General features: G+C 40.3%; 2 protein-coding genes across 7 annotated transcripts in view; one reads left to right on the top strand and one right to left on the bottom strand.

The window, feature by feature from the left end:
• Nucleotides 1-27,615, top strand: part of CDC27 (cell division cycle 27) — an 803,505-nt gene that overhangs the window by 163,434 nt on the left and 612,456 nt on the right. The window lies entirely within an intron of this gene.
• Nucleotides 1-27,615, bottom strand: part of EFCAB3 (EF-hand calcium binding domain 3) — a 64,932-nt gene that overhangs the window by 15,733 nt on the left and 21,584 nt on the right. For 3 of the 6 annotated variants that reach the window (XM_049637599.1, XM_049637602.1, XM_049637601.1), the window contains 5 exons: nucleotides 26,182-26,235; nucleotides 13,911-14,001; nucleotides 9,849-9,925; nucleotides 2,722-2,865; nucleotides 1,406-1,477 (listed from right to left, as the gene is read on the bottom strand). In XM_049637599.1, coding sequence (XP_049493556.1) covers nucleotides 1,406-1,477; nucleotides 2,722-2,865; nucleotides 9,849-9,925; nucleotides 13,911-14,001; nucleotides 26,182-26,235 — 438 coding nt within the window. Of the gene's footprint in view, nucleotides 1-1,405; nucleotides 1,478-2,721; nucleotides 2,866-9,848; nucleotides 9,926-13,910; nucleotides 14,002-14,403; nucleotides 14,840-14,889; nucleotides 15,120-26,181; nucleotides 26,236-27,615 lie in introns of those variants that run through there. The other 3 variants (XM_049637604.1, XM_049637603.1, XM_049637600.1) reach the window with 3 other exon arrangements.

The raw sequence follows: 27,615 nt of genomic DNA, 5'->3' as shown, positions 1-27,615 counted from the left end.
TCTGTTCTATTTGGTAGAAAGGTCATTTTAATTACTGAACAGACAGAATAATCATTAAAAAATACTTTTAGTTCTGGGAGCCTGGGTGGCTCAGCTGGTTAACAACCGACTCTTGGTTTTGGCTTGGGTCATGATCTCATGGTTCATGAGTTTGAACACCGTGTCGAACCCCGCTTCGGGCTCCACGCTGCCAGTGCAGAGCCTGCTTAGGATTCTCTTTCCCTCCCTCTCTCTGTGCCCTTTCCCTGCTCACACGGGCTCATGCATTCTCTTTCTCAAAATAAATAAATACTTTTAGTTCAGTGACTTCTAAGTATATATTGACTTGAAGTAAATATGACTTGTAATTAAATTGCATTTAACATAAACACGACTCATGTATTAAGGACTAGTGTCTTGTTCTTCTAGGTTAAGAAATTGTTGATAAACATATCTCGGGTTTGCAAGCAAACCCTCGTTACTATAGTAGTACTTGAAGCAGTAACTTCTGTTTATTCTAAGGACAGTTCACAGCCTATGAATGAGTGCATTAAAAACAATTTTTTTTTTATTTTAGAGAAAAAGAGTGAGCAGGGGAGAGGGGGAGAGAGAGAGTGAGAGAAACTTAAGCAGGCTCCACACTCAGCGCAGGCCTGACACTGGGCTTGATCCCATGACCCCGGGATCATGACCTGAGCCGAAACCAAGAGTCAGATGCTTAACCGACTGAGCGACCCGGGTGCCCCTGAATGAGTGTGTTTTCAAAACAGTACACAGTATTTAGAATTTAGAATGTATTTATTCTAGAAAATATAACCTGAATTGTGGTTAGTTTTTCCAAGGCAGGCTGTTAAACTCATAAATAAACCATCAGAGGACTAATAATATGTCAAGTACACTTTCACATCATTTATGACCGTGTGTGAGAATATGCTCTTTAACCTCTAGCCGACTCTCCAGTCCTTGCACTGAGGGAAGACTTCATCAGGGTGAGGAAGTCCATTCCTATTTTTTAGGACTAGTAAATTATTTATACCCCAAATTTGCACGAGAGAGAGCATTTTTCTTTTTCTAAAAAAAAATTTTTTTTCATTGTAAAGGGAGCTCCTCTCAAAGTAGTACAGGCGCTTGGTAAAGAATATTATAAAAGGTGACCGATTTTTTCTACACTACTCCAAATGTTCACACCAGAGACCAAAAAGCAGTGTCTCCTGCAGAAGGACTTGATGCATTTAAGTTAAAATTCTAAAACTGTATCAATTTGCTTAGCAAATAGTGTTTTGAAGAAGCAGTATGGCAAGCAAATCTCACCCCAGAGTACACCTTCCTCATGTGTCTCCTGATCAGAGGCCTAAATGAATAATAGTTACTATGCAGTGACTCACAGCTACCCAGCTGCCATCTGTTCTGTAATAGCTCTACTCACCCACAGCTTTAAGAAAGAGGTTCTTATCTGTTAACACCTTTGTGAAGTCTGAGAAATTCACCTTTCCATCCCCTGAAACAGAAATTTGAAGGCTCAGAACAAAGATATAAGATGCATTTTAGTAATTAGATTATATGTTAAATGTCAAATGAAAACACCTTGGACTATTCAATACGTAAAATCACAGCACGTTAAGGCTGGAGATGTGCTCAGGTGAGCACTGGTCTTCTCGAAGTGGTTTTAGCACTGTTACATGAGTCACCCACAGCCACCAGAAGCAATGGTGGGGTAAAAACATCAACCAGGCTCTCAGCCCCTGCAGTCCTAACCACTCCCTCCTTTCCTGGAGACTTGCCATTTTTGCATGGAATCCACCCCTGGCTTCCCATACCCCCCCCTCTGCTATTTTTATTATTAAAACAACCCCAAGTTGTACCCAGTCACCTCTAACGTTAAAGAATAGTGCTGTTAGAGGTATGTATGTGTGTTCTGATGAAAGAACAGACAAATTGGGCGGAGTTAGTGGAAACAAGTGATGCCTTGATTGACCAGTGACACTGATTCACATGTGGGCCTTATGCTAATTGAATGGGGCACTGGCAGTTGGGTGGGGAGAGGTGAGAGGAGATAGTGAATATATACTCCATACAACATATCAGCATGGGCTATAATCACTAGGTCAGTGTATTCAAAGGGAATGTTATCTAACAGCTTTAAAAATAGCAACAAAAATGCTGTGGCATTTTTGTCACAGTACAGATGGGCTCAGTGGGTGATGGGCATTAAGGAGGGCACTTGGGATGAGCACGGTGTTATATGTAAGTGATGAATCACTGGGTTCTACTCTGGAAACCAATACTACATTGTATGTTAACTAACTTGAAATTTAAATAAATTAAAAAATATGTAGGTGGGCTCTAATGATGGAAGGAAGATTTGTACTAATAAGATTCAAATGGAAACAAAGGGCTTGGATTTTCTTGGTAACATGTCATTTTTGAAATTGTCAATGACTTTGTATCTGTTATTTCAAGGCACCCTCCAAAATGTACATCATGACAGGTAATCTGAATTTGATGTTGAAATATGACAGTCACTTTTAGTTTCCACACAGAACTTTTCAAAGGATAGTCCATTTTGTACAATTTGATTTTGTAACTTGTACACATACTTTACTGATATCCTTAAAGAGAAACACGTATATGTACTTTTGACAATAAATGAGATTTATTTCTCATTTATGTAATCACTGATAGAAATATATAAATTTATAAAAACCTTCTATGAGAAAAGTAATTACAAGTCAAAGTACTCACCATCAATATCAGCACATTTTAATTCATTATAGACATCACGCTTGGTTAGATTCATTCCCAACTTGGCTAGAGTGCACATCATTCCGTGTAAATCAATACAGCCAGTTTTATCCTTGTTAAAGAAGTTGTAGGCATCTTGGAAGGCTGAGGAAATGCAGTTAAGTTAGTCAGACAGTTAGTTACTCAAGAATGAGTATAGGGGTGCCTTGGTGGCTCAGCCGGTTGAATATCTGACTTCAGTTCAGGTCATGATCTCACGGTTTGTGAGTTCGAGCCCCATGTCAGGCTCTGTGCTGACAGCTCAGAGCCTGGAGCCTGCTTCGGATTCTCTGTCTCCCTTTCCCTCTGCCCCTCCCCCACTCATGCTCAGTCTCTCTCTTCCAAAAATAAACACTAAAAAATGTATTAAAAAAAAGAATGAGTACATATTGTGATGAACTAGGACAGACTATATAGTTGATTGGAGATCATGTTCTAAAAAATTATTGAGAGAAAAATGAGTACATAATAGACATTTCATATAAAGGACATCATCCTTCCATGAGATTTGAACTGGAATAAACTACTTGGTGGAAAACCAAATATGTTCGCAAAATGGTCTTTGAAAGATGTCCATGCCCTAATCCCTGGAATCTGTGGATGTATTACTTACACAATAAAAAGGACTTTGCAGTTATAATTAAGATAAATTATTGTGGATTATTGGAGTGTGCCCAATATAATTACAGGTCCCTTAGGCAGCCAGAAGCAAGAGAGATGTGGCAAAATGAGAGATCGGAGAGATTCAAAGAATGAGGAGGGATTGGTTTGAAGATGGACGGGGTCATGTAATGTGGAATGCAGATGGTTTTACGGGGCTGAGAGAGACTCCTGGCTAACAGCCAGTAAGGAAACGGGTCCTCAGGCCTAGAACCACAAGGAACTGGATTCTACCAAGAACCTAAATAAGGTTGGAAGTAGATTTTCCTTTAGAGCCTCTTGGTAAGAAGCCAGGCTGGCCAACTCCTTCATTTTGGCCTTGAAAGACCCGGAGAAGAGGAACTAGCTGAACCCACCTGGACTTCTGACCCACAGAGCTGTGAGATAATACATCTGTGTTGTTTTAAGCTGCTAAGTTTGTGGCAATTTGTTATGGCAGCAACAGAAAGCGAATGCACCCAAATGTACCCAAATTATATGCATGCGAATGTTTTGAATAGAGTCAAAGTTTTTTCAAAGACATACTCCAGGCATTAACTGGAGCCAAACTTAGACATGTATTTTCTAAAATCAGCGAATGAAGAAATAAACCGAGAACAAAGTATATCCCAAATGGCACTAGAATAAAACTTATTTCATATCACAGTCAAGTATTAGCATCTATATGTATGTGATGTGTCTGTATGTATGAAATTCATCTTATAGAGATAATGATACCTCTCTTAAAATTGTGCGAATAGGTGGGGCGCCTGGGTGGCGCAGTCGGTTGAGCGTCCGACTTCAGCCAGGTCACGATCTCACGGTCTGTGAGTTCGAGCCCCGCATCAGGCTCTGGGCTGATGGCTCGGAGCCTGGAGCCTGTTTCCGATTCTGTGTCTCCCTCTCTCTCTGCCCCTCCCCCGTTCATGCTCTGTCTCTCTCTGTCCCAAAAATAAAATTAAAAAAAAACGTTGAAAAAAAAAATTAAAAAAAAAAAAATTGTGCGAATAGGTAACATCTTTCTCCCTTGATAGGAGGCAGGCTTCTCTAGGGCTGGAGCCATCTCTGACTGGTTTCTAATTTCTCCCTAGTATTTCTAGCATGTTAGTAGGTATTACCTTCATTCATGCAGCCTTTCAACAAATACGCACGTCTTTTTTTTTATGTTCATTTATTTTTGAGAGAAAGAGACAGACAGAACACGAACAGGGAAGGGGCAGAGAGAGACAGAGGCACAGAATCCGAAGCAGGCTCCAGGCTCTGAGCTGGCAGCACAGAGCCCGATGTGGGGCTCGAACTCACGAACCGTGAGATCATGACCTGAGCTGAAGTCGGACGCTTAACTGACTGAGCCACGCAGGCGTCCCAAATACGAATGTCTTCTCTGCGTCAGGTGCTGCTCTAGGTGCCTAGGCTGCACTAGTGCCCTAAATAGACAAAGATCTCTGCACTTATATAAATATAATAAATAGGTAAGTTGGATAACATGTTACAAGGTAGAAGACAAAGGAAAAAAGAAAAAGAAATGCACGTTGGGGGGATTGGGAGTTCCAGGGATTGAGGGATAGGTTGCTTGTATTAAATATGTGAGATCGGAGCAAAGACTTCAAGAGGATGAGGGAATAGATATCTGGGAGAAGAGAGGACCAGACAGAAGGAAGAGCCAGAGTGAAGGTGCCACGGGGAACAGGCCTGGCAGGTTCCAGGAACAGCAAAGAGGCTGGTGTGGCTGGAGTGGAGCAGAGTGAGCAACAGGAGAGGAACAGGAAAGGTCAGAAGTGTGTGTGTGTGTGTGTGTGTGTGTGTGTGTGTGTGTGTGAGCGTGTGTGGGTGTATTTTACCATTTATTTTAAATTTTATTTTAAAATGCATTTTTAAAAGTTTATTTACTTATTTGGGAAGAGAGAGAGAGAGAAAGAGGAGAGAGAATCCCAAGTAGGCTTCACACTGTCCATGCAGAGCCTGATGTGAGGCTCAAACTTATGAACTATGAGATCATGACCTGAGCTGAAATCAAGAGTTGGGCACTTAACCACCCGAGCCACCCTGGCACCCCAAATTTTACTTCAGATTGGTTTTAGATATAGTTGCAAAGATAGCCCAGGGATCCTGTAGATCCCTCACCCAGTTTTCCCTAATGTTAGCACCTTACATTACTCTGGGACATTCATTACATCTAAGAAGCCAACACTGGTGTAGTGCTGTTAAGTAAACTGTAGACATGAATGGGATTTCATTAGTCTTTCCCACTCCAGGATCCCATCCAGGATACTCTATTACATTTAGCTGTCACATCTTTTTAGCCTCTTCTCTGTCACAGTTTCTCAGACTTTTCTTGTTTTTGATGACCTTGGCAGTTTTGAGGAGTACTGTTCAGGTATTTTTATGGAAGTCCCTCAGTCTTGGGTTTTCTAATGTTTTTCTCATGGTTAGCCTGAGATTATGGATTTTTTGGAAAGAAGATGAGCAAAGTGAGGTAACGTTCTCCTCACGGTGGTAAGAAGGCTGCATATTGTCAAGATGACTCGGCACGGGATACGTTTACCTGGATTACCTGGCTGAGGGAGTGTTTGTAAGGGTTTCCCCCTGTAAAGTTGCTTCCCTCCTTTCCATTTTCTACTCTTTGGAAGCAAGTCACTAAGGGAAGTCCAGACTCAAGGGACGGAGGGCCGGGGAATGAAGCGCCATCTCCCGGAAGAGGTAATAACTACATTCATTATTTGGAATTCTCTTGTAAGGGAGAGTTCTCGCTTCTCCATTTAAAAAAAATTCAATCAATGACCAACTAGGATTTATCCCAGGAATAAAAGGTTGATTTAATAATCAAAACCATGTATTAATGTATCATCTTATCAAGCTAAACATAAAAAATGTGGTAATTTCATGAGACAGAAAAAAGTACTTGACAAGAACATCTATTCTTGCTATCTAATATCAACAACGTAGAAATACGAAAGAATGCTCTCATCCTAATAAATTTTATCTTTGAAAGACTCTACAAAAAATTCAATCATTTGTTTCTGTCAGTATGGACTTGCGGCTATTCTCTTTATACTTGGAGTTATAACCCAACACTACTTTATTTATTTTGGTTGCCCCAAATTACTCTAGCTTTAACCTTCCAGGTTGCCCTCATGCATCCCTTTGAAAAGCTCCTGTGTCCTTTTGTTTCCTGATTGCTTCCTTACTTTCTGCCACTATAACATGTCCCAGGTTTGTCTTGTCTATTCCCTGCCCGGGCCCCAGAATCAGCCATTTATCCAAGCCAGTCTGCTTCTTTTATGGGAGACCGGCATTAGGAGTCGAGATCTGGGTGGTGGGTATGCTGTGGGGGTATTGATGCTTCTAAGTCCTCTCAGCCGACAGAGCTAGGAAATACTGTGCATGGATAGTAACACATGGATACACACATACTTCTAATTTTTTCTTGATCTGTCCATCTGTATTCATATGAAGCTAAACATGAGTTCACACTGATGTCTCAGAACCTAAGCCAGCACCACTGGTTTACTGGAGCCTTCTCCCCGTGTTTATCTGTAACTTCCCACTCCAAACCGTGAGAAACCTGGCTTTTGCCATCTGCCGTCCATTTACTGAGTTACTCCACCCAGTCCATAGGTACGACAGTTTCAGAATTGTTAAGCTATACCCCTATGGGAAACAACTTTACTGGCTAGAGTGCGTTGTTTCTGTACAGTTCCTTTTGTGTTGGGTCTTAGAGTTTCCAGTCAAAACACCATTTTCAAAGTTCCTTAGGTCATCTCCTCCCCTCACACCCACCTGACTTATGTTTCAACAGGATCACTCTGGCCGTTAGAAAAACAGACTTTTGGAAGAGTTTGGATACAAGTTGGAGACTGGTGGTCAGGAGGCTATTGTGGGTGAACAACAATGGTGTCTCCAACCAGGGTTGGAGCAGAGGTGGTAAGAACTGGCTGCTTCTAGATGTATTTTAAAGGTGGAGCCAATGAGATTTCCTGGTGGACTGATAGGTAGGGTGAGACAGAAGAGTCAAGATTTTTTCTTTCTTTCTTTTTAAAATTAAAAAAAATTTTTTTAACGTTTATTTATTTTTGAGACAGAGAGACACAGAGCATGAACGGGGGAGGGGCAGAGAGAGAGGGAGACACAGAATCGGAAGCAGGCTCCAGGCTCTGAGCCACCAGCCCAGAGCCCGACGCGGGGCTCGAACTCATGGGCTGTGAGATCGTGACCTGAGCTGAAGTCGGACGCTTAACCGACTGAGCCACCCAGGCGCCCCGAGTCAAGATTTTTTTTCCAGAATAGTGAAAGATGGAATATCATCATCTGAGATGGGGAAGGTTGTGGGTCGAGCATGTTTTAAGAGTAAGAGGCTGAGGGGAGGGAAGAATGGGGAGGTACTGTTTAGTGGGTGTGGAGGTTCAGTTTGGGAAGATGAAAATGTCTGGAGGTGGATGTGGTGACAGCCGTAGAACATGTGAATATATTTAATGCCACTGATCTCTATGTATACACTTGAAAATGGTTAACACTGTAATTTTTATGTTATGTGTATTTTTGAAATTAATTAAATTTCAAATTAAATAATTTTGAAATTAATTAAATTAAATTTAGTTTAATTTTTTTATTTTAGAGAGAAAGAGAGAGCGAGCATGTGAGTGGGGGAGAGGGGCAGAGGGAGAGAGAGAGAGAATCTTAAGCAGGCACCATGCTCAGCATGGAGTCCGACACAGGGCTCGATCTTATGACTCTGGGATCATGACCTGAGCCGAAGCTGAGTTGGACACTGAGTGTCACCCAGGTGCCCCTATGTTGTGTGTATTTTACCACAATGAAAAAGAGTGTATGAAGAACACATCAGGAGTTCAGTTTGGGATGTGTTGGTTTTGCGGTATCTATTAGACATATAATTGGAGGTGTCAAGGAGGCAATCACATATGAGCCTGGAGCTGGGGAGAGAGGCTTGGGCTGGACACACACATTTGGGAAGTGTCAGCATGTAAGTAGTATTTAAAACCTGTTCCTTCCTGCAGAAACCACAGGAAGGGACCTTGCCCACTGCCTCCCACCCTCCACTTTGCCTCCTGGCTGACTCTGGTGCTGCCCCGTGTGCCCTTTGTGGTTTGCTGTGCCTCTTATTTCTAGGGATGTAGGAGTATAAGACTTTCTTCGTCCTTGATGGTCATTTATGTATCTGTCTGTCTTATAATACCCAATTAAAATAGATCCTGGGAACCCTTAAAACAAGCATCAATGTATATGAATGCTATTAGAAACCTTAAAGTTTTCGAAGGCTATCAGCTGTTGTTGTTGTTGTGATTATTATTATTTTAAAGTTTATTTATTTATTTTGAGAGAGACAGGGACAGCCCGAGTTAGGGAGGGGCAGAGAGAGAGGAAGAGAGAGAGAATTCCAAGCAGGCTCTGCACTTCCCGTGCAGAGCTCCATGCGGGCCTCGAATCCACAAAATCATGAGATCAAGACCTGAGCCAAAACCAAGAGTCTGACACTTAACCGACTGAGCCACCCAGGCACCCCTATAAACTATTATTAAGGCGTTTAGCTCAGTTTTACAAGGATAAATGCAATTCCGATCTTGACAATCTTTTGTTTTTCAAACCGGTTTTCCCAGAAATAAAGGTGATTCTTTGCTTCCTGTTTTTTCAACTGGTCCCAAACTTGGAGGGTGAAGCATTAGCCTTCCCAGAACCCAAACACAGTCATGCTTGACTTTCTTTCTTTTTTGTTTTCTTTTCTTTTTTTCTAACGAGTCATGCTTTCCCTTTCCTTTGGGCCTTTGCAGATTCTACTCTATTTTGCCCAGAACGCTTCCTTTTTGCTGTCTGCCTTCCACTCATTATCCAACCTTCTCTGGGACTCCCTTTCTATCCTCCCAAGACCAAGTCAGGAGACTGTCTTTTATGCTCCCATAATACTTTATACTTCCCCTATCATAACTTGTGTCGTATTGTGATTGAAATTGTTTCAGTCAAAAATTCACGCTTTAATGATCTGACTTCTCTGAAAGACTTCCTATCAGGGCAATGACCATGTTTCCCAGGCTTACTACATCGTGGGCTTTAAATAAATATTTGCTATTTGGACTGATAAACTGTAGGAAGCTTAGCTAATTTTATCATTATGATTTTTTTTTTCTGTGAGAAATCCTGGGGCTTCAGTTGTATTTACACTGCCCCATTACTTGATTTCTATTTGACTTTGCATTTGTTCTTTTGCATACCCACAAGTCCTTATCTGAATAAAAATATTTGTCTAGGACTGTCCAAATTCTAGGAAGATGTCTGTTTGAAAATAATCGCCCTTCCTTCCCATAAATTAGACACTGAATTAGAACTTCTGGTCTCAAATAGCAGAGGACTACAGTCAACCCTTGAAGTTACAGATCTCAGAGAAGAAAATGATCAGATATATCAAGGAGCTTTCATTTGGGGATGATTCTCATTACCTTGTATTTGTGAAGCATTCAGCTTCCTTTCTTTGTGCTGTAATTGGCACGGGAGAGATCCTGGTAAATCTTTATCCCTGACAAAAGACATGAGAAGATTTAATACATATGTGAAACCAGCAAATGTTAGTTCCATTCTTCAGTTTTTGCTGACTGGAATGACTGTATACATCACAATATATCCAGAGGAGATGCAGCGAGAAAACGTTGGCCACCAAGGTCCACCTCTGCCCTATACCTGCCCATCGCCCTTACATCCTTAAAAAAACCCCTGATTTTCTCCATTTTACAAAAGAGAAAACAGGCTCGGAGGGATTAAATAACTTGTCCCAATTGCACAGATAAAAGGTAGAAGTCCTGGGATTCAGACTCAGGTTTATCTGACTTCAAAGCTCAAGGATATAAGCCCTACACTATTCCTATTGCTAGAAATATAAATTCAAATTTTTAACGGGTGTAGGGGTCCCTGAGTGGCTCAGTTGGTTCAGCATCTGACTCTGGATTTGGGTTCAGGCCATGATCTCATGGTTTGTGAGTTCAAGCCCCACATCGGGGTCTGTGCTGACAGTGTGGAGTCTGCTTGGGATTCTCTCTCTGCCCCTCCCCTGCTCATGTGTGCGTGCTCTCTCTCTCTCTTAAAAGAAATAAACATTAAAAAAATTTTTAAACTGGTATAATCTTATGTTGAATATCCTTATACTGAAAACTTTGTATCTATACTTATTTTATGACTTTAACTGCCAAATTGTATTTTTACCCGCATATGAGATAGAGGTAGATATATCTACATCTACATCTATACCTATATCTATATATGGTCTATATGTATATCAACCATATCTATATCTATGTATCTACCTATCTACTGAGAGAGTGATCACTTCTGGAAGGTTTGGAACACTGGGTGACTTTTCATTTCCTCAGAAAAATAAAATCTGGAAAAAAGAGAAAACGTATGGATACTTTGGGGATATTTTGTATAGATCTACAGGAGGTTATTAGTTTAGAGTACATAAAGTACATTATGCATAACTGGGTTTTCTTATAATATAGTAATTTAAAATGTTTAAAAAATCATAATTTTATACATTAATTTTATTTAAAATACATTTAGGTTTGATACTAAACTAAACGTTTTATTATTATTATTATTGTTATTATTATTATTTTTAATGTTTTATTTATTTTTGAGACAGAGAGAGACAGAGCATGAGCAGGGGAGGGGCAGAGAGAGAGTGAGACACAGAATCGAAGGCAGGCTCCAGGCTCCGAGCTGTCAGCACAGAGCCTGACGCAGGGTTCGAACTCACAAACTGTGAGATCATGACCTGAGCCGGAGTCGGACGCTCAACCGACTAAGCCACCCAGGCGCCCCTATTATTATTTTTTTTAATGTTTGTTCATTTCCTGAGAGAGAGAGAGAGAGAGAGAGAGAGAGACAGAGAGAGAGAGAGACAGAGTGTGAGCAGGGGAGGGGTAGAGAGAGAGAGGGAGACACAGAATCCGAGGCAGGCTCCAGGCACTGAGCTGTCAGCACAGAGCCTTACACGGGGCTCAAACTCACGAACTGTGAGATCATGACCTGAGCCGAAGTCGGATGCCAAACCGACTGAGCCACCCAGGTGCCCCTAAACTAAAAGTTTTAATGGAATCTCTTAGTTTTTATCTTTCTATAAGAAGCAAATGAAGTGAAACTGGAAGAAATACTACACATGGTAATTTAAAAAAATTATCGTTTATGAACTTAGTCTCCTCCTCAGTATCTAGTAGGTTCAACTCATTTTCAAAGAGGGACCTAGGGAAAAAGGAGGTAATAGGTCTCAAAATGCACCATTCCCAACTTTTACAACATGGAATTTTACCTAATTAGTTTGTTTTCTCTGCTTTTACCAACACTGATTTCTTCTGCTGCTGTTTCCATTCTATCACTTATTTGAATCTCTGAAAACTCCAGTTTGCCTTACTCGGGTTATTTTATATTCATCGTATTTCTAAATATAAACAAGTTCCTTTTGCATGATATAAAAGATGAGGTAGATGGAGAAATAGGAAGTTCTCGAGAAGCAAGTCAGGCAGTGTGACGTCTCTATTAGCAACATTCAAAAAGGATCCTCTTGGCAGAATTTCAAACCACACAGGAAATGGTCTTTTTATTTTATAATGTTTCAGAGCTTTGAAGAACCTTAGGTTTGGAATGAGCCTGGGCTAGCCTCTCATCTCATGTAGGAATTCCCTCTACGTGTGCTTTGTCTAGACTTTGCTTGACTCCTTTCAGTGACAAGAACGTCATTAGTTCAAGAGACAGTTTGTAATGCAGGGTGAGGGAACAATGAGATCAAGGGACTTGGTGGCTGTAAGGTGTCCTGCCCACATCCCTCGGAAAGAGGTCAGGAATCTATTCCTGCAGCAGCGAACGGCACAGTCAAGGACGCTTGGAGAAATCTCTCCAAGTGGCACAGAAAATGGATGGTTGTGAGGGAGAAGAGAGGCTCTTCTTCTTGTGCTCTGATAAAATATAGATCAGGCTCTTTTAGTCACTAGTGGCTACTGTGTATTGGAATTTGTACTTATCAGACGGAGGAAAAAGCTTTTGCTAATATCACAGGCAAATCTCCCTTCCCAATTTTAGCTCAAGGTCAGTCACGGCTAATTTACTAGATTTCATTTTACCCATCATATCTGAGCTACAGACCTTCTCTGTACTGACTTGCTTAGGGGATTAGTTCTTCTTTGTGATCCCCTAACGCTATTCTCCTTTAAACTGGCACTCAACCCGTTTCAGATTCTGTGTCTCCCTCTCTCTCTGCCCCTCCCATTCATGCTCTGTCTCTCTCTGTCTCAAAAATAAATAAACGTTAAAAAAAAAAATTAAAAAAGAAAAAAAAGAAAAAAGGGGCGCCTGGGTGGCTCAGTCGGTTGAATGTCAGGCTTCGGCTCAGGTCATGATCTCACGATCCGTGAGTTCGAGCCCCGCGTCAGGCTCTGTGCTGACAGCTCAGAGCCTGGAGCCCGTTTCAGATTCTGTGTCTCCCTCTCGCTGACCCTCCCCTGTTTATGCTCTGTCTCTCTCTGTCTCAAAAATAAATAAACATTAAAAAAAATTAAAAAAAAATAAACTGGCACTCAAAATATCTTAATGTACTGCTGACAACTTCTTAAGTCCTCTAGGATATTCTGTCCCCTTACACAAAAATTGTCTCTCATTTGGGCGAACAGGAAGAAGAACTTTTTGTTTCTCCAATCAAAAAGGATTTTTTCTTTTCATAAAAATCTTTATCTTCAATTCATATGTTTTGTTTTATAACTAAATTTATCACAGGATACTTGAGGAACATCCTAATTTGTTTCCTCATAGCCTTTACGGGTATTTAATATATTTACCACCTTAATAATTCTTTTTTTCCATTTATTTTATTTTTAAATTTTATTTATTTAAATTCAAGTTATTTAACATACAGTGTAGTAATGGTTTCAGGAGTAGAACCCAGTGATTCATCACTTACGTAGAACACCCAGTGCTCATCCCAATAAGTACCCCCTTAATACCCATCACCCATTTAGCCCACCCCTCCCACCTCACCTCCAGCAACCCTCAGTTTGTTCTCTGTATTTAAGAATCTCTGATGGTTTGCCTCCCTGTTTTTTTTTTTAATGTTTAATTTTTATTTATTTTGAGACAGAGAGAGAGCAAATGGAGAGGGGGAAGGGAGGGGAAGAGAGAATTCCAAGCAGGTTCCATGCTGTCAGTGCAGAGCCCAATGTGGGGCTCGAACTCACAAACTGTGAGATCATGACCTGAGATGAAATCAAGAGTCAGATGCTTAAACGACTGGGTCACCTAGATGCCCCCTCTCTGTTTTTATCTTTTCCTTCCCTTCCTCTATGTTCATCTGTTTTGTTTCTTAAATTCCACATATGAGTGAAATCATATATATGTCTTTCTCTGACTTATTTTGCTTGGTATAATACACTCTAGTTCCATCCACATTGTTGCAAATGGCAAGACACCTTAATAATCCTTTATCTTAATCTACTTATCACCTGAATACATTCATTACTTACCTCTTGCCATGGGAGCTGGGTACTTTTGTTAGAGGATTCAGCTTAACTTTTGATTTAATATCAGAAACTGCCATGGGGCCAATAACTCTGTCTGGAATTCAGAAGATACAAATAGATCAAATCACAGATTAATTCCTCTATTTTCTTTTGCAACTTCCCTAGCTTAAGACCTAGAGTTTGAAGTCCAGGGCCTTGAGGAATGGTAACATGTGCAAATTCAAGTTAGAGGTGTGTGCAGAGTTGGAAGGCCGTGCGGAGGGGCCCTTCACCGTCCAGAGATCTCTAAGCAAAGTTCTTATCATTGTCTACCCCCTTCACAGAGTAAAAACAAGTGGTACCATGTGACATAAAGCATCCTAGAAAGATGTGGAAAGAGTTATTTAAAGACAAAATTTATTTTTGAAATCGGTAGAATATACACGTCGTAATTGACAGAGAATAAAATGTTACAGCGTTTATAAAATATTTACCTACTTATTTATATCTTGGATACCTGCCTAGTAGTAAGTAGATCTTCCCAGGGTTTCCTTCCTGGAGGTCCCTCCCTGTCCCGTCAGTTCTTATGAACCCACTGGTCTTCCTTAAAAGGAGTGAAGGTAGGATACAATGCTGTTTCACTGCCCTAGACTCTCCTGAATGGACTTTTAGCCAGTAGAGCCTCCCTAGTCCTGCCTTTCCACTTCTGCAGAGTTTGGACATCAGGGCCTATGGGCCCGAAGCCAGGTTGGTAGGGCTTCCCCCTTTTATTGTTGGCTTGCCCTAATTATTTTTTCAAAGTATATTAGGTGGTTCACTGACAAGAATACTGGGTTGCTGACTTAGGAATAATAGACAATCAAATACTATGAAACCACGAAGAAAAAGCCTTTGTATATTTAGTTATAGTTTGATCCATTTTCCCAGCTCTTCACCTCAGAGCCTGGAAAGCCAGTTGTTTCTCAACAACTCAATTACATATGTTCACAGTCCAAAAACCTACCATAGAACTGGGAACTCCGGAGAGGCTCAACAATTTAGGCACTTGAAAGGTGCTGCGAAATCATCCTCATGGTACAAAATAATCATTCCTTTAAAAAACTACCTTCAATCTCTCTTAGAGAGGATAGATTTGGGGGAAAAAAAAAAAAGGACTCAGCATAAATTCCTACACAATCCAGATATTTACCTACTTCTAAGCCGCGCTACCTACCACCCCTGGGCTCAATCAGACCAAGAATCCAATAAAGGGTTTGTTCCATCATACAACTGTGACCTCATTCACTTCTCAGGCTTGGGCCCAGGAGAGAATGGCTTATAAGCTCCTTCCAGATTTAAAGCAACGGGTTTTTCGATGTGGTTCATTTCGTACCCTTGGGGTATCGTGGGTGTGCATTACAGAATGGGAACGTTTTGACACTGTCGGGGTTTCAGGGAAGGGGAAGGGTTTTTTTTTTTTTTTAATTCTGTATTAGAATATTTCCATGTTAAACATCAGTGAGTTGGAAGTTGTTCGAATGAAAAATTTTACTGAAATGCCTTGATTTAATGGTGACTAAGAACCACTTCATTAATTGTTTTAGCCTAGAAAGAAGGACAAAAAATACCCCAAACTCTCATAGATTTGTAGACTGTGGTATTATTGGAAAGAGTGATTGAAAAAGAGCAATTTAAAAAAGGATTATGATTGTTGGGGCGCCTGGGTGACTCAGTCGGTTGAGTGTCCGACTTTGGCTCAGGTCATGATCTTGCGGTTTGTGGGTTCAAGTCCGGCGTCGGGCTCTGTGCTGACAGCTCGGAGCCTGGAGCCTGCTTAGAATTCTGTGTCTCCCTCTCTCTCTGCCCCTGCCCCGCTCGCGCTCTCTCTCTGTCTCAAAAATAAATAAACACATTAAAAAAATTAAAAAAAAAAGGATTATGATTGTTTTAATTAGTAACTTTAATATTCAAGATCTGACATGCCTAATGGCATGGTAAATCAACTAACATGAGTTAGGCATATTTTTATAGTCTTCCTCGTGGCTAAACACAGATACCTTTGGCACCCAAGGTTTAGCGTGAGCCCCCAAAATTGTTTCAGGCCTCATTCAGGAGCTGCAGTTCTAGAGGCTTCCTATTCCTGTTCTCAGAGTTTATTGTAAGCATAATTTGACACTTCCCTAGCCTTTTAGAACTTGATATTTGCCTCCCATTCTGGTCTGGGATACAGAGGGAAAGAAAGTGATGGTTTAATTTATGAATGAATTAAACAAGTATTTAATAAGGGCCTACTATGTTATGGGCCTATCAAGAATAAAATGGGAATTATGGGGGCGCCTGGGTGGCTCAGTTTGTTGAACGTCCGACTCTTGATCTCAGCTCAGGTCATGATCTTATGGTTTGGGAGATCGAGCCCTGCGTCAGGCTCTGCATTGACAGTGTGGAGCCTGCTTGGGATTCTTGCTCTCCACCCCCTCTCTGCACCTCTCTTGCTCGTGCGTGTGCTAAATAAATAAATAAATAAATAAACTTAAATAAATAAATAAACTTAAAAAACAAAATAAAATGGGCATAATGGCATTGTCATTGGATGGGATTGTTGAGAAATATTATTATTTTAAATATTATTTTAAACTGCGGTAAAAACACAGAGCAAAATTTACTATCTTAACCATTTTAAGCATACAGTTTATCAGTTTGTTTTTTAAAGTTTTATTTTTAATGTTTATTTATTTATTTATTTATTTTTGAGAGAGAGAGAGCGCATGTGCACACAAGCAGGGGAGGGCAGAGACAGAGGGAGACACAATTTGAAGCAGGCTTCAGGCTCTGAGCTGTCAGCACAGAGCCCGATGAGGGGCTTGAACTCACGGACTGCGAGATTATGACCTGAGCTGAAATCGGGGGCTTAACCAACTGAGCCACCCAGGGGCCCCTAAGCATATGTTTGTAATTAAGTATATTTAAATTTGGGGCCCCGGGTGGCTCAGTCAGTTAAGTTTCCGACTCTTGATCTTGGCTCACACCACGATCTCCTGGTGCATGAGTTTGAGCCCCACATTGGGCTATGCACTGTCAGCACTTGCTTGGGATTCTCTCTCTCCCTCTCTGTCTCTCACCTGCTTGTGCTCTCTCAAAATAAATAAATAAACTTAAAAAAAAGTATATTTACATTGTTGTGCAATCAACTTCCAGAACTTTATTTTGCATAAATGAACCTCTAAATTCACTGAACAATAGCTCCCCAGTTTACCCCTCCCTTTAATCCCTGGCAACCACAAATCTATTTTCTATGAATTTGACTTTAGAAATCTCATCTAAGTGGAATCACACAGTATTTGTCTTTTTGTGACTGGTGTATTTCACTTAGCATAATGTTCTCAAGGTTCACCCATGTTGTAGCCTGTGTCAGAATTTTCTTATTTTTTAAGCCTGAATAATATTCCATTTTATGTACCACATTTTATTTATCCATTTATCTGTCATTGGACACTTGGGTTTCTTCCACCTTTTGGCTACCGTGAATAACGTTGCTATGACACATTGGTGTACAAATATTTCTTTTTTTTTTTTTAATTTTTTTTTAACGTTTATTTATTTTTGAGACAGAGAGAGACAGAGCATGAACGGGGGAGGGGCAGAGAGAGAGGGAGACACAGAATCGGAAACAGGCTCCAGGCTCCGAGCCATCAGCCCACAGCCTGACGCGGGGCTCGAACTCACAGACCGCGAGATCGTGACCTGAGCCGAAGTCGGACGCTCAACTGACTGAGCCACCCAGGCGCCCCCAAATATTTCTTTGAGACCTTGCTTTCAATCTTTTATCTTTATACCCAGAAGTGGAATTGCTGAATCACACAGTAATTATATTTTTAATTTTTTAAAGAAATATTGTTTTCCATAGTGGCCATATTTTACATTCCTGCCAAAAGTGCACAAGAATTCCAATTTATCCACATCCTGTCCTGTTTTTTTTTTGTTTGTTTTTTTTTTGATAATAGCCACCCTGATGGGTATGAGGTCATATATCTTATTGTGGTTTCCATTTATATTTCCCTAATAATCATTAGGGATTATTAATGTTGAGCATCTTCTCATATTCTTGATGGTCATTTGTATATCTTCTGTGGAAAACTGTGTATTCAATTCTTTTGCTTACTTTCTAATTTTTTTTCTGTTGTTGAGTTGTAGTTCTTTATATTTTCTGGATATTAACCCCTTATTATATAAAATATTTGCAAATATTGTCTTCCATTCTGTAGGTTGCCTTTTTACTCTGCTGATTGTGTTCTTTGATGCACAGTAGTTTTAGATTTTTACGTGGTCCAATTTCTTTTTTTATTTTTTTAATTTTTATTAAAAAAAATTTTTTTTAACATTTATTTATTTTTGAGACAGAGAGAGACAGAGCATGAACGGGGGAGGGGCAGAGAGAGAGGGAGACACAGAATCGGAAGCAGGCTCCAGGCTGTGAGCCATCAGCCCAGAGCCTGACGCGGGGCTCGAACTCACGGACCGCAAGATCGTGAGCTGAGCTGAAGTTGGACATTCAACCGACTGAGCCACCCAGGCGCCCCTCTTTTTTTATTTTTAAATTTTCCTTTATTTATTTTGAGAGAGAGAGAGTGGGGGGGGGAGGGGTGGAGAGAGAGAGAGAATCTCAATCAGGCTCCGAGCTGCCAGTGCAGAGCCTGACGTGGGGCTTGATCTCACGAAATATGAGATCATGACCTGAGCTGAAATCAAGAGTCGAACACTTAATGAACTGAGCCACCCAGGCACCCCTGTGGTCCAATTTATTTCTACTTTTGTTGCATGTGCTTTTGGTATAATATCCAAAGAATCATTACCAAACCCAATACCATGAAGCTTTTCTCCTATGTTTTCTTCTAAGCATTTACAGTTTTAGGTCTTCTGTGTAGGGAAAAGTAGAATTTTAATGTGTAGCACTGAGGGAAGAGCTGTTTAGAGTGGAAAAGGAACAAAAGTATGTAGAATAATCATGAAAATTAGAAGACAAAGAACAGCTCAACCACATTAGAGGATAGGATTGCATGAAGTGAGAGAGTGGGAGCAGAAATAATTAGGTAGGTTGGATTAGGTGTGGTTAATAGAACAGAGATTGCAAATTTGATCCTCACACAAATTTCATTAGGCTTATACCACATTTAAAAACTTGAATTTCAAAAGTGAAAACATGGGTAAATTAAGAGTTATCAGTTTACGACTTCTCATGAAAAACCCAAAGATCGGAAAACATGGGGCCCACATTCCTGCTTAGCCATAATTGACTGGAGCAGAACAACTGTCATCCCCTTAACTGGAACCATATGTTTTCTGATTGCCATAGTCCCCATCATTTTTTGTAGTTTCCTAGACCAACCATGTCACTTATTTAATGTCTTTTTTTTTTTATTTTTTTATTTTTTAGACATATATACATCTTCATTGTTAAGCTGAGGCATTCTGGACTTTATTAGCTCCGGGGAATCCTGAAGATATTTGAGTAGGAATGTTGAATGTCTATAGCTGTTTTCAATGGGAATTAATTCAACCATATTACTCTGACAGTTGCCTAGGCTCATATTCTCTTCTGACCTTATGAAGAATAAGAAGGAAATGAATATTAGATGGGCAGAATATTAGTATTAGGCTTCTTCCTATGTAGTACTGTTTGCTAAAGGAGAAAAACTTCATGACAAAAGGTTGTGTCTTGGTGTGATTTATAATTCGTAAGTTCTGAAAACCTAATTTTTTTTTAATGTTTATTTATTTTTGAGAGAGAGAGAGAGAGCGCACACAAGCAGGGGAGGGGCAGAGAGAGAGAGAAGGAGGCACAGAATCTGAAGCAGGCTCCAGGCTCTGGCTGTCAGCACAGACCCTGATATGGGGCTTGAACCCACAGACTGTGAGATCATGACCTGAACCAAAGTCGGACGATTAACCAACTGAATCACCCACGCACCCCTGAAAACCTAATATATTAGGGTAAAGTCTAGTTCATCTTGTACCGTTAAAGATATATGAGCTTTAAGGAGAAGAAAATCTCACCAGTTCTGTCATTTACCAGATTGATGGGAACTGTACTTTTCAGAAAAAGAAAAAAATGTAGCTAACTCTCTGTTAGAGATACTGCCCCAGTAGGCCAGTTTTTTTTTTTACAGGCAGATTCCTTTGTTTCTCTCCCTGGCTGTTTTGCTTTCATTGAGTGTCAGCACCTTGAGGTCTAAAGCTGCAATGTTCTATGACAGAGTCCTAGGAGATGGTCATTGAATGGGGAAAGTCGAGATGTTCCTTCCTTTTGGGCACAGAAACTGTACTTCCCAGCAACTCCCTCATCTTTGGCTTTTCTCACTCTTTATCATCTAGAAATAATCAGGGTATGTCAGCATGAAGGAAATATTATTTCCTACCTTAACTCTGGTAACCTAGGTAGGCAAAATCCTTTGGGATGATGTCATCCTTTAATTTTTTCCCCCCAAATTTTTATTTAAGTTCTAGTTAGTTAACATGTAATATTGGTTTCAGGAGTAGAACTTAGTAATTCATCATTTATATATAACACCTAAGTGCTCATCACAACAAGTGCCCTCCTTAATACCCATCACCCATTTAGCCCATCCCCTGCCCACTCCCCTCCTTCAATCCTCAGTTTGTTCTCTCTAGTTAAGAGTCTCTTGTGGGGGCGCCTGGGTGGCGCAGTCGGTTAAGCGTCCGACTTCAGCCAGGTCACGATCTCGCGGTCCGTGAGTTCGAGCCCCGCGTCAGGCTCTGAGCTGTCAGCACAGAGCCCGATGTAGGTCTTGAGCTCAAGGACTGTGACATCATGACCTGAGCCAAAGTTGGTTGCTCAACTGCCTGAGGCACTCAGGCAGCCCTTCCCTTTTTATTTTTTTCCCCTTCCTCTGTGTTCATCTGTTTCTTAAATTACATGTGAGTGATGTCATATGGTATTTGTCTGTCTCTGACTTATTTCACTTAATAAGTGAAATATACTCTAGCTCCATCCATGTCATCACAAATGGCAAGATTTCATTCTTTTTGATGGCTATTATTCCATTGTATATATACACCACATCTTCATTTATCCTTTCATCAGTCAATGGACATTTGGGCTCTTTCCATAATTTGGCTATTGTTGGTAATGCTGGTATAAACACCAGGGTTCATGTGCCCCTTTGAATCAGTATTTTTGTATCCTTTGGGTAAATATCTAGTGGTGCAATTGCTGGGCCATAGGGTAGTTGTATTTTTAACTTTTTAAGGAACCTCTATATTGTTTTCCAAAGTGGCTGCATCAGTTTGTATTCCCACCAACAGTGCAAGAGGGTTTCCCTTTCTTGGCATCCTTACCAACATATGTTGTTTCTTTTGTTAATTTTAGCTATTCCGACAGGTGTGAGGTGGTATCTCATTGTGGGTTTTGATTTGTATTTCTCTGATGATGAGAGACGTTGAGCATCTTTTCATGTGTCTGTTAGCCATTTGGATGTCTTCTGTGGAAAAATGTCTATTCATGTCTTCTGCCCATTTCTTAACTGGATTATTTGTTTTTTGGGTGCTAAGTTTGACAAGTTATTTACAGATTTTGGATACTAATCCTCTATCAGATATATCATTTTCGAAGATCTTCTCCCATTCCGTAGGCTGCCTTTGAATTTTGTTGATTGTTTCCTTCACATACAAATATGTGCAGAAGCTTTTTATCTTGATGAGCTCCCAATAGTTCATTTTTGCTTTTGTTTCCCTTGTCTCGGGAGATGTGTCTAGTAAGAAGTTGCTGTGGCCGAGGTCAAAGAGGTTGCTACCTGTTTTGTACTTTAGGATTTTGATGATTTCCTGTCTCACATTTAGGTCTTTCATCCATTTTGAGTTTATTTTTGTGTATGGTGTAAGAAAGTGGTCCGGGTTCATTCTTCTGCATGTGCTGTCCAGTTTTCCTGACACCATTTGTTAAAAAGACTGTCTTTTTTCCATTGGTTATTCTTTCCCGCTTTGTTGGAGATTAGTTGGCTATACATTTGTGGGTCCTTTTCTGGGTTATCTATTCTGTTCCATTGACCTATGTGTCTGGTTTTTGCCAGCACCACACTGTCTTGATGATTAGAGCTTCGTAATACTAGCTTTAAGCCCAGAATTATGATGCCTCCAGCTTTGTTTTCCTTTTTTAGGATTGCTTTGGCTATTCAGGGTCTTTTGTGGTTGCATACAAATTTTAGGGATGGCCTAGTCCCGAGGATCCCCAGTTCCTCTCTTGCTCCTTCCTGAGTAGTCTAGATTAATGATAATGGAAATATTTGCAGAAATTAAAAGGCTTACTCCCCTTTACACAATACCATTTTAGCTATTACTCATTTAGACCAACTAGTTATAATTTAAAAATATAGGTACATCAACATGGATGGTTCTTTTGGAGCAGCAACAATGGAAATACACAGCAAAAACACTCACCCCCATCCCATTCCAGCAAGGCATGGATTTGAGAATGGGAGGGGGATTACAAGAATCAATGTACATAGGCCCTAAGAGGAAAATACAAATATGTGACAACCACCTGTTCCTCTCATTGGTTTAGCTCGAGAATCAATCCAAAATATCAGAAAATTTTGCTAGCATCAACTTGATAGCAAGTTTTAATATTAAATTGTTTGACCCATATTCTGAAAACCACTAAATACTCTGATTTCCAGTATCTCCTCTTTCCATAATATTTGCATCCATACGTATTTGAATTCATTTCTTCACTAACTCAACAAATATAACACCAAATATAACACTGACTCAACAAATACAACAAATATATTCATTGGGCTCTTCACTTAGGAAATGGCAGTTCCATCCTGTTCAGGCCAAACCCCTGGAATATGTTCCATTCCTCTTCTCTTGGATTCCACATCTAATCCAATCCACTCATTCCATAAATATTTTTTTGTGTGCCTACTATGTTCTAGGCCCTGGGATACATCAGGGAATATATCTATCAGGAAATACTGTTGATTCCATCTTCAGATATATATGTAACCAAATTACTTTCCACCACCTCCATTTCTACCTGTACTTCTTGTCTAACTGGTCTCCCTGCTTCTGCTCTTGCCTCATCCACTCCTTGCCAAGTCTATCCTATACACAGAAGCCAGGATAATCCTTTTAAAATTTAAACCAGATCATATCATGTCTCTGCTCAAATCCTCCAGTAGTTTCCTATGTCACTCAGGGTAAAAATCCAACCTTTACAATGCCCTTCAAGGCTTATATGATCTGTTACTACCTGCACCTGTTCCCCCAACCCTGCCATTGGAACATGTCATAGCGGAGTCCTGGAATTGTGCACTGCAGAGCCTACGTGCCTGAATGTGATGGTCCTGTCTCCTAGTTCTATGACTTTATCTCTTCCTATACTGCCCTTGCTCACTCTGTTTTAGCCAGAATGGCTAATTTGCTTTTTCTCAAATACTGCAAGCATGCCTTTGTATAAAGGCATTTACACTTGCTCTATCCTCTGCATGGAGTGTTCTTGCCCTAGATTATTCATGGCTTACACCCTTACCTCCTTATTTTTTTGCTCAAATGTCCTTTATCAGCAAGGCCTTTCTTGCTTACCTTCCCCCACTTCCAGCATTCCTTATACCCTCTTCCCTTGCTCTATTTTTAATCTGTAATCTCTGTCATACTATTATCGTATTTGTTTATTGCATACATCTCGTTACTAGAGTGTAAGTTCCATGAGGGTAGGGATTTTTGTCCTCAGCACATAGAACAATGCTTGCACATGGTTGACACTAACTGATAGTTTAAATGAATGGATACATGCATCCATTCATCCCTTCAGCAGATACCTACTATTTGCTAGGGACAGAGAATAAAGTCTTAAAAAAATGGTATGCCTACCCAGCTAGGTATGCCTAGCTGACAGACAAGTGGGACAAATTCATCCAAATTCAACTTTTCATGATCTGTGACAGAAGTCATCAAAATTAATAGGGTGGTATACACAAGAAACTAAATATCCCAGGAGGCAGGCATGTGTTAAATTTAGTTACACCAATAGTCATCTAGCCAGAACCAAATGGGATGAAGGGCTCATTTCACTTAATTTACTTGTGGGCCTATCCTAGGTGGTTTAGACCTGGTAGGCTGGTGTATATTTATCTGTGGGGCTTATGGTCCCAGGATATAAGCTGGGTTCCACAGATAGGTACACTGGATAGATGGAAAGTGCTTTCGGGCTAGGACTTATATTTGGGGCCACCTCTTGTTTACTTTTTCCACTTAAAGAGCTTGACAAGTATACAGGTACAGATTTGGCATTCGTGTGTTTTTTTAGCAGATTTTTTTTTGGGTCATTCCTATACTTTTTAAAAAATTAAAATATAATTCACGTACCACAAAACTTACTGTTTTAAAAGTCTGAGTTCAGTGGTTTCTAGTGTATTCACAAAGTTGCACAACCATCTACTATCTACTTCCAAAAAAGTTTCATCACCTAGAAAGAAACCCTGTACCTCTAGCAGCTACTCCCATGTTCCCCTTGGGTTGCCTGTAGGTAACCACTAATCTGTCTTCCATCTCTATCAATTTGCCTATTCCTGACATTTAATTTAGACAGAATAATATTAGTATGTGGCCTTTTTATGTGGCTTCTTTCACTTTGTGTAATGTTTTCAAGGTTCATCAATGTTGTGACATGTATCCATGCATCATTCCTTTTTATGGCTGAACGATTATAGCTGTGCAGATAGGCCACATTTTGTATATCCATTTATCAGTTGATGGGCATTTGGATTGTCTTTACTTTTTGACTATTATGAGTCATGTTTCTATGAACACTCTTGTACAAGTTCTTGTGTGGACATAAGTTTCCATTTCTCTTGGGTCTCTCCCATGGAGTGGAATTGCCGGGTCATATGGTAACTAGGTTTCACATTTTGGGGACTGCCAAATTGTTTTGCACAGCAGCTGCACCATTTTATATTCCCACCAGCAATATATGACGACTTCAATTTCTCCATACCCTCATTAACACTTGTAAGTCTCTTTTTTATTATAGTCATCCAAGTGGGTGTGAAGTGGTATCTTGTGGTTTTGATTTGCATTAAAAAAAAATTTTTTTTAATGTTTATTCATTTCCTGAGAGAGAGAGAGGGAGAGAGACAGAGTGTGAGCAGGGGAGGGACAGAGAGAGAGGGAGACACAGAATGTGAAGCAGGTTCCAGGCTCTGAGCTGTCAGCACAGAGCCTGATGCGGGGCTTGAACTCAGGAACCGTGAGGTCATGACCTGAGCCGAAGTTGGACGCTTAACCGACTAAGCTACCCAGGTGCCCCTGATTTGCATTTCTTTAATGACATATGATGTTGAACATCTTTTCATGTGTTTATTAGTCATTTTCATATCTTCTTTTGAGAAATATCTATTTAGATCTTTTGCCTGTTTTTAAAGTTGGGTTATTTGTCTTTTTATTGTTGAGTTATAAGGGCCCTTTATATAGGTGTTGGATACTAGACACTTATCAGATATATAATTTACAAACATTTTTTCCTATTCTGTGGCTTGTCTTTTCGTTTTCTTGATGGTATCCTTTCAACCACCAAAGTTTGAATTTTGCAGCTAAAAGAGAATGAACGGATCTTAATCTAACTCACCTTTTTCATTTTTTAAAAGTGTTCATATTTTTTTTACAGTTTCTTTTTTTACAGTTTATTTATTTTGAGAGAGGAAGGGAGGGAGAGAGGAGAGAGGGAGGGAGAGGAGAGGATGAGTGCGAGTTGGGGAGGGGCAGAGAGAGGAGAGAGAGAAACCCAAGCAGACTCAGTGCTGTCAGCACAGAGCCCAACGTGGGGCTCCAACTCATAAAATGTGAGATCATGACCTGAGACGAAATCAAAGTCAGATGCTTATCTGACTGAGCCAGCCAGGCCCCCTGATTCACCTTTTTCATTTTACTGATAAGGACACTAAAGTCCAATGAGTTGAACTAATCTCTTCAGTGGCAGAGTTAGGAACACCTGCTTTATGTAATTGTGCTGTAAATTGCATCAAATAAGGTACCAGGTAACCAGAGATAAAAACAAATTCATCACAAATGAATCCATTAGAAAACAATGTAAAATATCAGATAGTCACATGTGATGCAGTGTGGTATGGACTATAAAAGCAAAAGGAGCTCAGAAAAACAACTGGAGAGATGATGGAGTACAGTCACCTAGCAAGAAGTAGACGGAGGGTAGTAACTGACAAAACTATGAGGGGAAAGGACTATGGGATTGAAATACAGGAGTCAAAGTATTAAATTCCTTCACACCAGGCCTCACACTCACCTGTAGCATCGTGTTCAGTTTTCATCAACTTGTGTAGTGGCGCGAGTCCTTTTGCTTATAGGATTAAGATTAAAGACAAGATTAAAAATCAAAATTATTTACATTTCTGATGTTTTGAAAAGTAGCGTAGTAGGCTATTATAATTTTCTTCTAATTTTTCCTTCGATGAGTGGGGAAGTGAAGAAAATGTCAGTTACAGGTGATACATCTCTTGTATTTCTCAAAAGGTTTGATTCAAATTCTAGTTAGTTAATAGGGGCGCCTGGGTGGCTCAGTCGGTCGAGTGTCCGACTTCGGCTCAGGTCATGATCTTGCAATTTGTGAGTTCGAGCCCTGCGTTGGGCTCTGTGCTGACAGCTCGGAGCTCGGAGACTGCACCCTATTTCGGATTCTGCGTCTCCTTCTCTCTCTGCCCCTCCCCCACTTGTGCTCTGTCTCTATCAAAAATAAATAAAATAAAAAAAATGTTTTTTAAATTCCAGTTAGTTAACATACAGAGTTCTATTAGATTCAGGTGTACAATATGGTGAGACTCCACACCTCCACACATCACCCAGTGCTGATCACAAGTGCACCCCTTCATCCCCAGTTGGTGATACACCTCTTGGTTCATACTGCCTCTTTTGGTGCCTCAATGGATCAAACTCCAGGAAATTTTTTTTGAAAAGCATTATAGAGTTAACACTGAAGGCAAGACTGTTCATTCATCATCTTTCAGGGTGAAAAGAAGTGAACAGGTTTTGCAAATTTGTTGACTCGAGGGGGATGGCCTGCTCCCTGTTTCATTTTCATTCGTGCTTTGGTTCTGAACTGTTCACCAAGTATATACCTTTTAATGGCATGGATATTTCTTTCTAGCGAATTCTCCTGTGAACTGCATGCACAAAATATTTGTTATAATATTAACTACAAAATCTCCTCCCCTTGCCCTACCCCAACCTCTGGCCAGAACGACAACTGAACAAGTACTTTAAGAGTACTGATTCAATTCTCCCCTCCCCACCCCACAATGTCGGGTTTCTATACACAAGGAGCTTAAATCAGGAGAAAAGTGCTGGATATAATGGCTCAATTCTCCAAGTTTGGTCTAGTTTGGCCAGATAAAGCCAATAATGCACTATTTTAATACCAGGAAAGGTCAGTTGCAGGTTATGGGAACATGAAAAAGGTTTTGGTAGCACATTTTTAGGCTGTGAAGGCTATACAGGGTAATTTATCCTGGAGAAGGCAGTACCCATCAAGTAGATGTATTTTCTTTATGAGAAGGGAGAGATTAATACTGACACAAGACACAGATGTGGGATTAAAAAACCCTACCAAACATCTTTATTCCTTCCCTTCCCCCTCATCCTTCTCCCCTCTATTGCTTGCTTCTTTTCCCTGCCTAGACATCAGTTTGCTAGAGGCATCCCGTTCCATTGTGGGAGGCTGCAT

This window comes from Panthera uncia, chromosome E1 (assembly GCF_023721935.1).
Source record: "Panthera uncia isolate 11264 chromosome E1, Puncia_PCG_1.0, whole genome shotgun sequence".
Lineage (NCBI taxonomy): Eukaryota > Metazoa > Chordata > Mammalia > Carnivora > Felidae > Panthera > Panthera uncia.
The sequence above is the reverse complement of the archived record's forward strand: the minus strand, read 5'-3'. Positions and strand labels throughout refer to the sequence as shown.